General features: G+C 37.7%; 1 protein-coding gene across 1 annotated transcript in view; it reads left to right on the top strand.

Annotated features, from left to right (window-relative positions):
- The window catches only part of CAMKMT (calmodulin-lysine N-methyltransferase), a 416,752-nt gene that overhangs the window by 374,917 nt on the left and 24,217 nt on the right, over window positions 1-17,618 (top strand). Inside the window, exon 8 of the mRNA XM_027966883.3 lies at window positions 14,958-15,032. Within this exon, the coding sequence (XP_027822684.2) occupies window positions 14,958-15,032 (75 nt within the window). The remainder of the gene's footprint in view (window positions 1-14,957; window positions 15,033-17,618) is intronic.

The raw sequence follows: 17,618 nt of genomic DNA, 5'->3' as shown, positions 1-17,618 counted from the left end.
AGCTGGAGTCAAGATTGCCAGGAGAAATATCAACTTCAGATATGCAGATGGTATTTGAGTCAGGGTCACAAATCTCAGATTTGTTGACTTATTCTTGGGAAAGCAGGAAAAGGCCATGTGTGTGTATGTGTACAGCAGTGTCACACTCCACAGCTTCAGAAAGCACTTTTTTCATATCCCTGCTATTAAGGCAAAGCTCCCTGAACCTCATTTTTCTGTGTGCTCAATTGGTTTAAAATGAGGCAATCAGTATTAGGATATTTTGTTCCATCGTGGTTTTTTTTTTTTTCAGTTACTCATGAAATGAAAATGAAACACTCTCAAATGAAACACCCTAATGGCAGAAAGAGAAGAGGAACTAAAGAGCCTCTTGATGAAGGTGAAAGAGGAGAGTGAAAAAGCTGGCTTAAAACTCAACATTAAAAAAACCAAGATCATGGCATCGGTCCCATCACTTCATAGCAAATAAATGGGAAAACAATGGAAACAGTGACAGACTTTATTTTCTTGGGTTCCAGAATTACTATGGATGGTGACTGCAGCCTTGAAGTTAAAAGATGCTTGCTCCTTGGAAGAAATGTTATGACAAACCTAGATGGCATATTAAAAAGCAGAGACATTACTTTGCTGACAAAGATCCATATAGTTAAAGCTATAGTTTTTCCAGTAATCATGTATAGATGTGAGAGTTGGACTATAAAGAAGGCTGAGCACCAAAGATTGATGTTTTTGAACTCTGGTGTTGGAGAAGACTCTTGAGAGTCCTTTGGAATACAAGGACAGTCAATCCTAAAGGAAATCAACCCTGAATATTAATTGGAAGAACTGATGCTGAGGCTGAGACTCCAATAATTTGGCCACCTGATGCAAAGAGCCAACTCATTAGAAAAGACCCTAATGCTGGGAAAGATTGAAGGTGGGAGGAGAAGGGGACAACGGAGGATGAGGTGGTTAAATGGCATCACTGACTCAATGGACAAGAGTTTGAGCAAACTCCAGGAAATGGGGAAGGACAGGGAAGTCTGACGTGCTGCAGTCCATGGGGTCGCAAAGAGTTGGACAAAACTGAGCGACTGAGCAACAACAAATATCTACAGAGCAAATTTTCAGAAGTGGACTTTGTCTATTCTTACAGCCTTATCAAACTGTGTAAATTACTAAAGTTTGTAATATATTTTCATATCTATAAAAACTAGTCTCTTGCCATCATTCTTTCTTCCTAGAATATTCTAAAATCATGTTGGTATTTTCATTTTGACTGAAAAAATATATATAAATTAATTTACTAAGATGCTGTCTTATGACTGAATCTTCTATTCAAGAACAAGTAGTTTTCTTTTTAAGCTTTTTTAGGTGTTTCACTAGCATTTAAAATGTTTCATTTCTAAATTTATTTTTAGAAACCTTTTTCTGTTTCTTTTATAAATGACCTCTTTTCTTTCATTATTTTCTAACTATTATTTTATTTGTATGTGTGTATATAAAGAAAGCTATAGGATTTTGTCTAGCAAATGTTTAGTCAGTTCAATGAGTTATTACTTCTAATACCTTGTCAACCTAGTCTCTTGAATTTTCCAAATAAACAATCGCATCATTTGCAAATGATGAGACTTTTTACTTCTTTCTGATTCTTGTATCTTTTTTCTTCTCTTGTATAATTTTATTGGATTAAAAAAAAATCCCAAAATGATATTAAATACGTTTGAGTCTAACTTTGTTGGGAATCCTCTAGTATTTCACCATTAAATGTGCATTAGCCTATGAGTTGAAAAAGAAATGATATTTTTATCTTCGTAAGGAATTTTCTATTGATTCCTGTTTTTAAAAGATTTTGTCATAAATCCATATGGTGCTTTAGCTGATGCCTTTTCAGCATGTATAGAGATAATCAGATTGTTTTTCTTAAATCACTGTAGCTCTACAGATGATTCTGATACTAAAGTTTGAGACCTGCTGCTCCAGGCTATCACTCCTGTTTCTAGACTGACTTTAAAGCTGATCCCAATCCTCTTGTTCTGTGTTTTTATTTGCAATTAAATGGACAAAAAACTTCCTTCAGAGTCCAGAGGATTTGCCTAACGTTTGAACCCCCTATTGGGCTTCCCAGGTGGCTCTAGTGTAAAAGAACTTGCCTGCCAATGCAGGGTCCCATCCCTGGGTCAGAAAGATCCCTTTAAAGAGGAAATGGCAACCTCCTCCAGTATTCTTGCCTGGGAAATCCCACAAACAGAGGAGCCTGGTGGGCCACAGTCCCCAGGGTCGCAAAGAGTCAGATACAACTGAAGCAACTGAGCATGCAATCAGGAACCCCCTATGTTGGTGACCAGTGAATTCTACACTGGTTAAGGAGGGCTAGTAAAGTGTTTTGAGATTTCAGAATGAAAAACACAGTGATAGTTTTACTAATTATATTTTCCATTTCAAATATCTCTGATTCTGTGATTATGACTAGTACAACTTGTGTTATTAATTTCAGTGGAGAGGGTGATCAGCAGTGTCAGCTGCTGAAGATTGCTGGAGGTCAAGCAAATTGCAGAGCAGTTGCAGTGACTGTTGTGAGAAAGGTCGTCTTGCCAGGGCAGGTGAAGTAATGAGAGTAGGCTATTCCTGCAAAATGTTGATGGATGTGGACTAGAGGGAAGCAGAGTTGCTGGGAGGGGTGGGCATGTTGGCAGGCATGGCACAACAGCTGAGGAAGAAGAAATGAGTGTGATGGGGCCCAGCACTGGATGGAACAAGGACCTAGAGTAGTACTTCTCAAAGTAAAGCCCCCAGACCAGCAGCCTCAGCATCACTTGGACATTTGTTTGAAATGCAGATTCTCAGGCATTTCAGTGTGTCTCACCCCAGACATACTGAATCAGAAACTCTGGGATTGAAACCCAGTGATCTGTATTTTAACAGACTTTCTGAGGATTCTGATACACACCCAGGTTTGCAAACCTCTGCACTCGGAGGAAAGAGGAGGAGTGATTTTATCCTGCACACAGGTTGGGAGTGGATTCTCTTTGAAAGGATGAGTGACCCTACTTCCTTTGTGACAAGAGGAGAGAGAAAAGATAAAGAAGAGGAGAATATGAAGAAGAGGGAAAAGATGGTATCAGCTAATCTCAGGCTCTCAGTAAGGTCATCTACTGAGAAATTTTTTTCAGTGTGAATTTAGATCACAGGGTGAGAGTCCTGTTAGAAATTGACTTGGCTCTGCATTTCAGGTTGAAACTCCAACCTCAAAGCCAGAATGAAAAGACACAAGTTAGTGCAAGAGTAAGGGAAGGGAAACTAATATTTATTGAGCACTCATAATACACTTGTATTACTCTTTCATTCAATTCATTATCATCATGGAATGCCACTATTACTGTCTCCTTTTTTTGTATTTGAGGGCAGTGATGTTCAGAGCATCTCTCAGCCTGACTGGCTTGTGAGGGAGCTAGTATTTGAAATCGAGCTTCCGAGCTATGAAGTTTAGTATTCTTTCTGTTGTACTATACTGTTAAACTCAACAGGTTTGACATGCTTATAAATATTAAGATTGTTAAAGCTGCTGCTGCTACTAAGTCACTTCAGTTGTGTCCGACTCTGTGTGACTCCAGAGACGGCAGCCCACCAGGCTCTCCTGTCCCTGGGATTCTCCAGGCAAGAACACTGGAGTGGGTTGCCATTTCCTTCTCCAATGCATGCAAGTGAAAAGTGAAAGTGAAGTCACTCAGTTGTGTCCAACTCTTAGTGACTCCATGGACTGCAGCCTACCAGGCTCCTCCGTCCATGGGATTTTCCAGGCAAGAGTACTGGAGTAGGGTGCCATCGCCTTCTCCAAAGATTGTTAAAGCATGTGTCCTGTAATTATTGTTGATTTTATGTTTCTATCTATAAAATGGTACTTTTCTTTGTAATTCATTTTAAACAGAAAAATTTGATATTATGATGAAATAAAATGGAAACACATACATTTTACCTTAATGTCTATTACAAGTAACGCATTGACATGATTTGGGTGATTGATAAAACCATCTTTACATGTCTTTACCTATGATTGTTATGCCTTAGATTGTAAGCTCATATAGGCAAGGGACCTAGTTATATGTATGTATATATACTCTGCTGTCTTTCAGAAAGCATTTCTTTTTAAATTTTTAACTGTTTCACTGTGGTAAAACTGAAATCCAATAAACTGTATGTATAATTTTAGAAGTTTTGAAATTTGTATACACCCCTGAAACCATCCCCATAATTGAAATACTGATCATGTCTTATCACCCCCTCCTTTCTGACCCTTGAAGTTCCCTCCCTCTCCAGGAAACCACTGATTTGCTTTCTTTTATTATATATTAGTTTATATTTTCTAAAGTTTTAAATAAATGAGATCATTCAGTATGTGCTTTTTCCCTCGATGTCCTTTCAGTCAGCAAAACTGTTTTGAGATCACCTGTATTGTTGCATGTATCAATAGTTCTTTCCACTTTATTTCTGAGTATTCTCCCACTGTATGGCTATACCTCAATTTGTTTTTTAGTCCTTTCACCCACTGATGAACTTTGAGTTGTTGCCAGTCTGGGGCTGTTACAAGTAAACCTGTTATGAACACTTAGGTACATGTATGGTTAGATGGATATGTGTTTTGTATGGGTATATCCTTTCACTTCATTATTCTAGGTAGAATAAATACCTAGAACTGGACCAGTTAGATCTTAGACAGGCATAGATTTAACTTTTAAAGGAAGGTGCCAAACTGTTTTCCAAAGTGGTTGTATTTTATATTCCCCTCAGTGGTATCAGAGAGTTCCATTTTTTCACATTGTCATCACCTCTCAATGTAGTCAATCTTTAAATGATAGCCCTTCTAATATGTATGTAGTGATAATCTCATTAGGATTTTAATTTGAATTTCCCTAATGACTAATGATGTTGGGTATCTTTTCATGTGCTTATTTGCCACTTATATATCTTATTTGGTGAAGTATCTATTCAAATGCCTTACTCATTTTCTTTTTTAATTGGGTTGCTTGTTTTCTTATTGTTAACACACCCAGAGTTCTTTATATGTTCTGGATATAAGCTGTTTATCAAATACATGATTTGCAAAAATATATGCTATTTTCTCCCAGCCTGTAGCATGTCTTTCCATTCTCTTCCTGGCATCTTTCAAAATGCAGAAATTTTTAATTTTAATAAAGTCTAACTTACCAATGTTTTCTTTTATGGATCATGCATCTTGTGTCATATCTAAGAAATCTTTTCTTAAGCCAAGGGTACAAAGATTTTCTCTAGTATTTTCATCTACAAGGTTTATAATTTTAGGTTTAATGTTTAGGCTTCTGATCCATTTTAAGTTGACCCATTTCACATCCATATGGTGTGAGATATGGATTTAAGGTTTTTATATATGGATATCTAATTATTAAAGCACTATTTGTTGAAAATACCCCCTTTGTCCACTGAAATACTATTTCATATTATATGCTATTGTAAATGGTATGTTTTTAAAAATATTATTGTAAATGGTATGGAATTAGAAATTTAAATTTTCAATTATTTTGTTGTTTGTATAAATACAATTAAATTTTGTGTATTGATCTTGTATCCCATAATTGTATTAAACTCACTTATTATTTCTTCTTACTTTTCTGTCTGTCTCATTGGATAGTCTACGTAGACGAACATATTGCCCACTGATAAAGACAATTTTACTTCTTCCTTTCCACTCTTGATGCCTTTTTTGCCTTGCCTTATTGCACTGGCTAGAATCTCTAGTGCAGTATTGAATAGTGAGAGAAACATCATTCTCATGTTGCTGATGTTAGGTAGAAAGCATCTGGTCTTTCACCATGAAGTATGATGTTGGTTGTTGGTTGGTTGGTTGCTTAGTCATGGATGACTCTTTTGTGGCCCCACAGACTGTAGCCCACCAGGCTCCTCTGTCCCTGGGATTTCCAAGGCAAGGATACTGGAGTGGGTTGCCATTTTTGTCTCCCAGGAATCTTCCCACCCAGGGACTGAACCCGCATCTCCTACATTGTAGGCAGACTTTTTACTACTGAGCCCCTGGGGAGCCCAAATGTGATATGCTGCTAGCTCCACATTTTTCATGGATAATCTTCTTCAGGTTAAGAAAGTTCCCTTTTTGCCTTTGGTTGCTGAGAATTTTCATCAGAAATAGGTATTCAACTTTGTCAGTGGATTTTCTGCAATTATTGAAATTATCACATTTTTCTAGTTCATATATATGATGAATTATATTGATTAATTTTAAACTATGAGACCATGTTTTAAACTTTAAACTATAAACTTTCTTTCATTCCCTCACTTGATCAACCTGACTTGATCATGATGTATATATGATATAGTTATTTTGGTGGTTGCTTTAGGTTTTATAGTATATACCTTTAACTTACCACAGTCTATCCTTAAATGACATACCACTTCATCTGTACTATGAAAACTTTACAAAACTATTCTTTTATTACTCCCTTCCCACTCTTACACTATTATTATCCTCTATTTTATTTATTCATATGTTATAAACCCTACAATGCTTATTTGTGTAGCCAGTCAACTATATTTTTAAGACAGTTAAGTAATAAGAAAAGAATCTTATATATTTACTCACTTAGTTATAATTTATAGTTCTCATCCTTCCTTTCTATAGATCCATATTTTCATCTGGTATTGATGTTTCTTCTACCTAAAAGACTTTCTTTACACTTTTTGTGTAAAGATCTGCTGGTGATTAATTCTTGCAACTTTTGTATGTCTGAAAACGTCTATTTCACCTTAAAAAAAAAAAAAAAACAAAAAAAAAACGTTGTGAGTGGCCAAGCAATAGGTTGGCCATACAAAAGGTTGGCATACTTTTTTCTTTTTAGTATTTTAAAGATGTCATTCCACTGTCTCCTGACTTGCATATTTCTCAAAAGAAATATACTATCATCCATATCTTTCTTTGAATAATGTGTCTTTTCCTCTGGGTGCTTTTCAGATTTTCTGTTTATAACTGTTTTCAGACAATTTGATTGGATTTATTATATGCCTTGTAGTTGTCATTATGTTTCTTGTGCTTGGAGTTTGTTGAAATTTCTTGATCTGTGGGTTAATAGTTTTTATTAAATTTGAAAATATTTTAGCCATTATTTCTTCAGATATTTTTTTCTGTCTCCCCCTCTTTTGTCCTTTGGGAACTCCAATAACACATATATTAGGACACAAATTTGCTTCACAGCTCACTTGCTGATATTCTTTTGTTTTATTTCTATTTTTTTTTTCTCTTTATATTTCCATTTTGGATAGTATCCATTGCTTTGTCTTCAAGTTCACTGATTTTTTTTCTCCTAAAATGTCTAATTTGCTTTGAATTCCATCCAATGTATTTTCTTCTCAGACATTGTAGTCTTCCTCATTAGAAGTACTTTCAAAGTATCCTTTGTGTCTCTACTTACCTTTTTAATACAGCAAATATCATTGTGATATCTAGTTTAATACCTTTGTGAATTCTAACATCTGTGTCAAGTTCAATTATTCAGTTTTCCTCCTCATTATGGGCTTTATTATTTGACTTTTTGCATGTCTGGTAATCTTTGATTGTATACCAAGTATTTTCAATTTTACCTTTTTAGTATCTGAATGTTTTTATATTTCTATAAATGATTCTGTTTCATTCTGGGACACAGTTACATTGTTTTGAAATAATTTGATCTTTTGAGTATCACTGTTAAGATTTATTCGGCAGAACCAAAGCAGCATTTAGTCTAGAGCTAGTTATTCTCCACTGCTGAGACAAGATCCATCTGAGAACACCACTCAGTGCCCTGCGGATTAGGAGGCTCTGTAGTCTGGCTGCTGAGAACAGCTGCACTTCCTGGCCTTGTGTGGCCAGTCCCCTCCAATCTTCTCAGGTGGTTCTTTTCCAACCTCAAGGAGTTTCCTCATACACATGGTCCAATCAGTACTTGCAGAATACTTCTCAGGGGGACTATCCATAGACTGTCTGTGCAGCACTCTCCTATCTGATACTCAATACTGGAAACGATAACTGTCTTGGTTTCCTCAGATTCTTAGCACCATCTCCTTAGCTCAAAGAATCCACCTAGTTCCAGCTCAGTTTACCCTCCTTGTACTGTGGCCTGGAAACCCTCTCAAGGCAGTAGAATGGGGCCATGGTAGGGCTTATTTTATTTTTACCCCTTGCTCAAGGATCACCATCATTTGTTGCTGACTCTTAGTGTCTTGGAAACTATTATTTATATATTTTAAATAAATAAAACTATTATTTTATATATTATAAAATATAAAACTTATTTTATATATATATATACACACACACATATATGTTTTTAGTTGTTCTGGGCAGTAGGGTAAACAAGGTGCATATAACTCCATCATTACCTAAAGTAAATCCTGAGAAAGTATTTTAAGTGGCCTCCATGTCTACTTAATCTACACATTCTATTCAAAGAACAACTTAATGTAGGAACCTGTGTTTCTTGAGTGCCTTCTATATGCGAGACACTCTGCCAAGTATATTCATACACAGTTCATTCAAATGGCATGTTTACTGAGCAGCTGTCATGTGTCACAGATTGTTCTAGGCAGTGAAAAATACATCATGGTACAAAACAGGTTTTAGAAATCTCTTTCCCTAGGATGTTTATCTTCTACTGGAGAAAAAGAATTTTAAAAATTAATGATTTAGTTATATAGCGTATTAAAGGATAACAATTGCTATCAAAAAAAATGAAGAGCAGGTTAAGGGGGTTCAGGAATGCTGCAGTAGAAATGAATGATTACAGCTTTAAGTAGAATGATCAGTGTAAGCCACTCTGAGAAGGTACAACGTTCAAGCAGACTGGAAGGAGGTAAGGGAACAAGCCCTAGGGATGTCTGGAGGAAGAGCATCACACTGAGGAAGCAGCCAATTTAAAGGCCCTAAGGGAGAAGTATATCCCTAGTGTTTTCAAGAAATCATAAAGAGATTGGTGTTGCTAGAGCAAAGGGAATAAGGGGGAGAGTAATGGGAGCTGAGGTCAGAATGGTACCTAGATTGCTTAGGGTCTTATAGTTCAATGTAAAGACTGTGTGGCTTTTACTCTGTGTGAAGAGAGGAGCCGTTAGAAGGTAGTAAATAGAGAAGGCTCATGATTTCATATTTTCTATTTTAAAAGGATCTCTCTGCCTGCTCCCTTGAGCAGGAAATGTAGGATTATAGCAGGAAAACCAATTAGGAGACTACACAGTAACTCAGATTAGAGAAGAGGGTAGTTTAGACCAGGATGGGAGCAGTGGAAATAGAGAACACTTGGATTTTGACATATTTCAGAAGTGGAACTGACTGCATTTCCTAGCATACTCAACATGGGGTGTAAAAAAATTAAAAGTCAAGGGTTTTGGCCTGAGAATTGACAAGATGAGAAAGATAGTGAATGCTATGAATTTGGGGAAAGATGATGAGGAACTCATTATTGGAGATACTGAGTTTGAGATGTCTATTAGACACCCAAGTGGCAATATTAAAATAGGAAGTTGGATATATGAGTCTGGAGCTAATGGGAATGGTACAGACTGGTAGGTTAAATAAGATGAGTAAAAACTGAGCTGAATTTAACAATGTGGAGATCTTTGGTGAATTTTACAAGAGCATTTTTGGTGAAACAGTGGGGACAAAAGCCTGACTGGGAGGAGAGAAATTGAAAATAGAGTTTAAACAACTTTTTCATGCAGTTTTGCTACAGAGATGTAAGAGGGAATTGGAGCAATAACCAGAAGGGAGGGTAGAGTGAAGAGAGGATATTTTAAGAGGGGGGAAATAGCTGTTTGAATGTTTGAATACTGATGGAAGTAATCCAGTAGAAAGGAAAGAACTCTGATAATATAGGAGAGAGAAGGAAGAATTGTTAGAACTATGCTGTAGAATAAATGAAAGGGGAATGGCCCTCATCTTTAAGAGGAAGTATTGGCTTTAGATAAGTGTATGGCTAATTCATCCGTGATAATAGATAGGAAACAGAGTATGCACGTGCAGATGCTGCTAGGAATATAAGTGTGATGGTGAGAGTTTGAGGAAGTTCTCATCTGATTGCTGCAATTTTGACAATAAAGTAAGAAGCAAGGTCATCAGCTGAAAGTAAGGATAAAGAAAGAAGTGTTAGAACTTTGAAAAGAGTGAAGTTGGTGCAAAATAATGAGGTAGGAGACCGGGAGAATAAATGGGGAAGGGAAATGAAAAGACAACTGCCAAACATAAAGAATCCGCTGTGGTTCACGGTCACATTTTTTTTTGATGTGTATCTTTTATGTTTTTTGGTTTTTTGGCCGCAAGGCATGTGGGACCTTAGCTTCCCAACCAGGGATTGAACGTGTACACCCTGCATTGGAAGGCAGAGTCTTAACTACTGGACCACCAGGGAAGTCTCCATGGTCATGAATTTAAAGCAAAGCCAATCAGGATGCCTGTGTGTTTCTCCAACCACATTCAGCTGCACAGATGCAGTCTTGGAGCAGGCGGGGAGCTGGATTTAACAAATATGAAAATGCAAGAGAGGGACGAGATAGCAGAGGGTGTGCACCAGGGAGTAGTTAAGATGGTTAGCTACAGGGCCTGGCTGGGCAAGTAGGGAAGATAAACATGAAGGAGAAGGACCAGTGACAGAGTAAGAATATCAGCAGATTGTAGACCAGTAAGACTGAAGACTGTGTGGATCACAAGAAACTGTGGAAAGTTCTGAAAGAGATGGGAATACCAGACCACCTGACCTGCCTCTTGAGAAACCTGTATGCAGGTCAGGAAGCAACAGTTAGAACTGGAATGGAACAGATAGGTTCCAAATAGGAAAAGGAGTACGTCAAGGCTGTATATTGTCACCCTTCTTATTTAACTTATATGCAGAGTACATCATGAGAAACGCTGGGCTGGAAGAAGCACAAGCTGGAATCAAGATTGCCGGGAGAAATATCAATAACCTCAGATATGCAGATGACACCACCCTTATGGCAGAAAGTGAAGAAGAACTAAAGAGCCTCTTGATAAAGTGAAAGAGGAGAGTGAAAAAGTTGGCTTAAAGCTCAACATTCAGAAAACGAAGATCATGGCATCCGGTCCCATCACTTCATGGCAAATAGATGGGGAAACAGTGGAAACAGTGGCTAACTATTTTTTTGGGCTCCAAAATCACTGCAGATGGTGACTGCAGCCATGAAATTAAAAGATGCTTACTCTTTGGAAGGAAAGTTACGACCAACCTAGGCAGCATATTAAAAAGCAGAGACATTACTTTGTCAACAAAGGTCTGTCTAGTCAAGGCTATGGTTTTTCCAGTAGTCATGTATGGATGTGAGAGTTGGACTATAAAGAAAGCTGAGTACTGAAGAATTGATGCTTTTGAACTGTGGTGTTGGAGAAGACTCTGAGAGTCCCTTGGACTGCAAGGAGATCCAACCAGTCCATTCTAAAGGAGATCAGTCCTGGTTGTTCATTGGAAGGACTGATGTTGAAGCTGAAACTCCAATACTTTGGCCACCTGATGTGAAGGGCTGACTCATTTGAAAAGGCCGTGATGTTGGGAAAGAATGAAGGCAGGAGGAGAAAGGGACAACAGAGGATGAGATGACTGGATGGCATCATGGTCTCAATGGATGTGAGTTTGGGTAAATTCCGGGAGTTGGTGATGGACAGGGAGGCCTGTGGTGTTCAGTTCATGGGGTCACAAAGAGTCAGACACGACTGAGCAACTGAACTGAACTGAAGATTGAAGAATGGTTTGCATCAAAGTCCTTACTAGAAGAGGTGAACTGTGAGAAGTGGGGCTGTTGGAGAGTAGTTCAGTGTTGCAGTTATCGGTAAAGACAAGGACTGAGAGCCGGGCTACTTAATGAGGGGGCCAAAGACTGATATCAGTTTGCAAACTATACATTACTGAGCTGCAAGGAGGTAAGTTCAGAAATGGAAGGAAATGTGTAGAGACACTACTGTGCCATCCAAGCCTATGATCAGTGGACTTGTATTCAGAATGTCTTTGGTTTTTAAAAATCTCATTTGTCTATTCATTTGTTATTGTATTTTACAAAAGTAATGATCTGCAACAGATTGGCTATAAACAATAACAAAAAATCTGGTCCTGCCTCACAGCTAAAGCACTGCTCTAGTGTACATGACTGACGTCTGAGTGTCAGAGGAGAGGGAGGGCAAGACCATCAGAGTTGGAAGGACCAGCTCCTTGAATATTGAAGTCTATCATAGCCTTCCCAGATAGAAGCCACTTGAGTCCGCCCCTCCCCGAGGCACCAGTTTCATTGTTTGCTGTGTGACCAGTAGAACTCATAATATAGTGTGAATGGTGCCCTTACATTGTTCAAGAAGGTGGTCATTGTTATCTCCATTTACAGATAAGACAACAAACTCAGGGAAGTGAAATAATTGCCCAAATCACACAGCTGGTAAAGGAAGGAACCAGTGTTTAAACTCAGGTCTGCCTGTCATGGGCTTCGCTGGTAGCTCAGCTGGTAAAGAATCCACCTGCAATGCAGGGGGCATGAGTTCGATCCCTGGTCAGGAAGATCCCTGGAGAAGGAAATGGCAATCCACTCCACTATTCTTGCCTGGGAAATCCCATGGACAGAGGAGCCTGGCAGGGTGCAGTCCACGGGATTGTAAGAGTTGGACACGATTTAGCAACTAAACCACTGCCTCCGCCACCACATCTGTCGTGTCAAAACTGGACTCTGTCCATACTCCTCTCCCTCTCTGTTATTTGCTCACAGTTACAGGGACAGCTAGCCATACACTTCATGAAAAGTGGGGGGAAGTGCCTTTAGGGCAATGCCTTTAGGGAATGTGTCGTGGTCCATGTGGCCAAGCTGAGCATTTCCATTTCTTTTAGAACTGCGACTCGTTATCTCTGCTGTACCAACCCACAACCCATTAGTGTTTAGATCCCCGTCTCTCTGGTTGGTCTTTGTCAAACTGAGGGGCTGAAGCACCTCAGGAATCCGATATCCAATCTCACCACAGCATTTCCTGCAGTTTCTGTTCTGGTATGTTAGTCATTACACATATATTAGAAGGATCTTCTAAATGATGGTTCATGAATGGTAAGATGAATAATTTTAATCCTTTTCTTTTTTTCCCCAAAATTTATGTAATGGAGATGTTACTTTTATATTTTAAATTGTCTTGTTCATGTGGAAACTCTCAAAGACGCTCAAGTCTCTGATGAAGGCTCACTCTCCCACTGAGCCTGAGTCCCAGCTGCACTCGGAAGCCTCAGTGTTTCTAGAAAAGGTGATATTTGTTGCTTCCCATTCTCCCCAGGTGTGTGGGGTCTTTGAGGAATCAATCTAGATATGAAACAGCACTAATATCTTAAGGGTTTCCTGGTTTCCTCCATTTCTCAGCTCTCCAATAGGCCTGGGCAAGTACAACACTACAGAGAATTTATAAAGCTCATCCGTATGTCACAGGACCTGTGAACAAAGAGGTTATCTGCTTCTTCTGGAAAACCCTCCATGGCGCTCTGAGTCTGTATGCTGACATAACTCACAGGGCGCAGCATCTGACATACAGGTTTACGTAGCCAATGCTGCCTCTGTGAAGCATGGCTTGTGAGACACAGCAGGGCCTGCCACATAGTAGGTGCTCACTAAGGATGAGCCAAATGAGTGAATGAATAACTGATGTTCAGTCTGTACAGGTATTTTCATGGTGATGTGGTTAATCTTTCTACCTTAAAAAAGTTACCAGCATAGATGTATATTAATGTATTAATATTTGAAAAGAACGTTAGGACTTACTAAAATAAGATTTATTTCTATATCCAAACAAGGAAAGATCTAGGAGAAATAAAGAACCCACTAAGATAAGCAAATATAACTTGCCAGAGTAGGCTATGCTCACGCAGTTTAGTTTTAAATAATAATCAAAATAGATAATAGGAGCAGAATTTCACTTTGAAAAGTAATACTGCAAATCACAGTTGATGAGGTGGGAAGAGGAGTCATTAAATACTTTAATATGATAAAATGCTAATCATCACAGTTATTAATTGAGAGTAACAACATCTCTGGTTGGCATCATAAGAATAACTAGAATTTTCAAATACATGTTATTAATTATTGTTATTACGTGAGGTTTAAAACCTCTTCTTCTTTTAGAGACTAAATGTCCTAAAAGGTGAATTTTAAAATATGCCTGAAAACTGAGAACTCCCAAAGGAAACTTGGTATTCTTTTCTTCCATCTTGCCAAAGTATTCATCAATAAGAAATGCAGTTGATATGCCAAGCACCAAGTTTCACATCATTTATTTTATATTTTAGATTTACTTACTTATTTTGGCTGTGCGGGGTCTTCGTTTTTGTGTGGGCTTCCTCTGGTTGCAGCAAGCAGGGCTACCTTAGTTGCAGTTCCCAGGCTTCTCATTTCAGTGGCTTTTCTTGATGCAAACCACGGGCTCTAGGCTTGCGAGCTTCAGTAGTTGTGGTACATGGGCTTAGTTGCCCCACAGCTTGTGGGATCTTCCTGGACCAGGGATCGAATCTGTGTCCTATGCCTTGCAAGGAGGATGTTTAACCATGTAAATCATTTATTTTGTATAAGTTTGTATTCCAGTAGATGGGGAGCACTTTGATTTTATTATGTACTTTCATTGATGTTAAGAGTCTGGACTCATTCTAATGATGCCGGTCAAGATACGATATTTTTCCCTAGTATGTCTACACAAGCCTATAAGAACTGGCAAAAACCTAACTATTGTATTTGAATAGAGAATTCTTCCTCTCCTAGATTTGAAGACTAAATAAAATATGGAACAGACAGTTACATCCCTAGTTTTTGTTTTTTATTATGCCTTTTGAAATAATTTGTATATACTTTTTAAGTAATTTCAAGTGCCACAAAAATAATGTTAATAGCTCAAAATCAAAAGTTAAAAAAAAAACGCTAAGTATAATTTTTAAAATCTTTTTCTTCTCAAGCGTTTTACGATGGGATAATGAGACAGATGTCTCTCAACTGGAAGGACATTTTGACATTGTTATGTGTGCTGACTGGTAAGTACATAAAAATCATAAAACTCCTGTTAGAATAAAAAATAGCTTTGCTGGAGTAATTGGGCTGTGCTGCTCTGCTGACGGTGAAGCAGAGTCAACAAATGAGGCACAAAGCCGCCTTAACCTCCACAAATTAATATTCATCTCCATGTGACAGTTATAAGGTAGTCTTCTATCACACAGTAACTTCTACCACATTATTTCCCAAAGATTGATTTTGAGAAGCATTTCCATTTTCTGGAATTGCCTCTGTTTCATGCTTGACGTATCAGTAAATGGACGACTTAGGCAAATTGCAAATAATTATGGCTCAGGGAGGAATAGTCTGGAGAAAAAGGAGTTTATCAACACAAACAGCTCAATTAGCTTACTTCTTAGGAGAGATCTGACTATTGATATAAGGGAATATATAGATGTGTTTGTGTGTGCACACATATACACTTCAGCATATAAACATATCTGTAGAATATCTTTAGGGAAATAGCCTTTCTTAAAATGTATATTTGCTATCTAGTATTTCCAGTGTCTTCAATTATGATATTTAATTATACTTAAAACAAGAATTATAAAATTCCATTTTATTGTTATGCAAATAATAATAGTAAAATCTCTGTCAGATGCTTGCCTTTTAAAAATAATTTACATGAGATATTTTGTCTTCCCTTTTAGCCCAGTCTACTTATTGTTAATGAAAGTCTCATCCCTAAGTTACAGGATAAATATGTATCAAACCTTAATAATGATTTCAACTAATCTTATGTATTTTCTGCCTGTGTTGAATAATTATTTCAGCATATGAGAAACATGACAATTCACAATATTTCCTGTTAAGAGTAAGATCTTATTTGTAGTTTTCTAAAGATTTTTAAAATGACACTATGAATTTGAAAACACAAGTTCTGATTCTAAAGGAGTTCTCTTCTATTGATAAACCCAAACACAAGATCCATAACCTAGAGAAGATTTTCCTTATGTGAGAGTTGAATGAATGGAATGTAATCTCCAGGACGTTTTTATTTAAAATTATTATTATTTAATAAGATTTTTAGTGGGTAAACTTTCTGCCTAAGTCCCTGAAATTAGATTTGTTTTCTGTTTTCTCCAGAAAAACACTTCTCAGTAAAAATTAAATATTTTCTTCCATTCTTAGTTGAGTTTTTCATGGCCATTTTAGTCTCTCTGCACCCAATTTCAGAAAGCCTTTTTCCAGAAAAAGGGAGAGCCAGATTTCTGACTAATCATTGATATTGTGTCTCAATACTACAGCCCTCATCTAATCAAAAATAAGGAGCTAAAACCTCACCATATGATTTGAGCAAGTAATTTAGTAAATGCCTTTCCTCACGAAATATGAGAAAGGATCCTCCAGGTTTCATTGCACAGATGAAGATAATGCTGGCAGGATTAGATCAGATTAAGTATGAAAGTCAGATCAGAGAGCAGCGGAGAGAGGGAAGGAGGGCAGGATCTTCTTGGAGATTTAGATGAGGGTCACCCACTGATGGGCTCTGATTATGTGGGGAAAGTCAGGTCTAGCCAAGAGATTTCAAGTTAAATGTGTCCTTTGCACAAATATCAAAACAGCCTGGCTTTGTCATACCTTGTGTTATGACACTCACACCATGTCATCCCATTTGTACCAGAGAGACAAGCAGAGGAAGTAAGATTCAAGCTCTTTTCTGATTAATGTTCTCAGGTTAAAAATAGCCACACAACATGTTTGAAAAATAGTCTTTTTTCCCCTAGCCAACAACAGGATCCTGTATAACCAACATACATAATACATATTCAGTTAAGGCTTTCATTCCAAATACACAACATAATAATATGATGTAATACATACATACATACATACACACTCATACCATATACATATACACACAGCTAGTAACTATTGAGAATTTATGTATTCAGATGAACCAAATACACCAAGTTTCATTTTATAAATGGTTTTTTTTATATGCATGAATTGTTTTTTTTTTCCCTCCTGGTGTCGTCAGTGCTGGAATGTCAGACTGTTTATAATTTCCCATTTGTAAATGTGAAACATTAAGCTGCTCTCACTGCGATGCTGATATTATTTCCAAGAGAAATGCTTTGGAAGTGGTCTGTCTTCATACTCACAGAGATGGGTATGCTGTTTAGAAACTTAAAAAGTACAGTGATGCCCATAATATACATGTTGTGCCTATAGCAGGGAAGCCCAGGACTGCAGGAGTTCTTTATGTCTTGTAGGGTTGATGTTTCTCTGTCAGAGTTATTACACAGATGCTGCTTCTAGGGACAGGCAGGCAGGCAGACCAGGCTGCCTTTTTTTTTTTTTTGAAGAATGTCACAAGAGGAAAAGAAAGCTCTCTTTAGTCACTACCTCTAAGATGAAACCTGAAATAGTCGGTGCCAGAAATAGGTGCCACACATAAATAGATGACGTTAAGTCTCACACCATCCTCGAGTCATTGTCAGTCAATGAGATCTGGATTAGGCCACAGGAATATGAAGCAAGAGTTGGAGTTCAAATATTAGGTACATGGATTAAATTCTTACTGAAGCACTTCCAGCAAGGGTGGTATTGTCTGATTCCCTGAA

The sequence above is a fragment of the Ovis aries genome, chromosome 3 (genome assembly GCF_016772045.2).
Source record: "Ovis aries strain OAR_USU_Benz2616 breed Rambouillet chromosome 3, ARS-UI_Ramb_v3.0, whole genome shotgun sequence".
In the NCBI taxonomy this organism is placed as follows: Eukaryota; Metazoa; Chordata; class Mammalia; order Artiodactyla; family Bovidae; genus Ovis; species Ovis aries.
The sequence above is the reverse complement of the archived record's forward strand: the minus strand, read 5'-3'. Positions and strand labels throughout refer to the sequence as shown.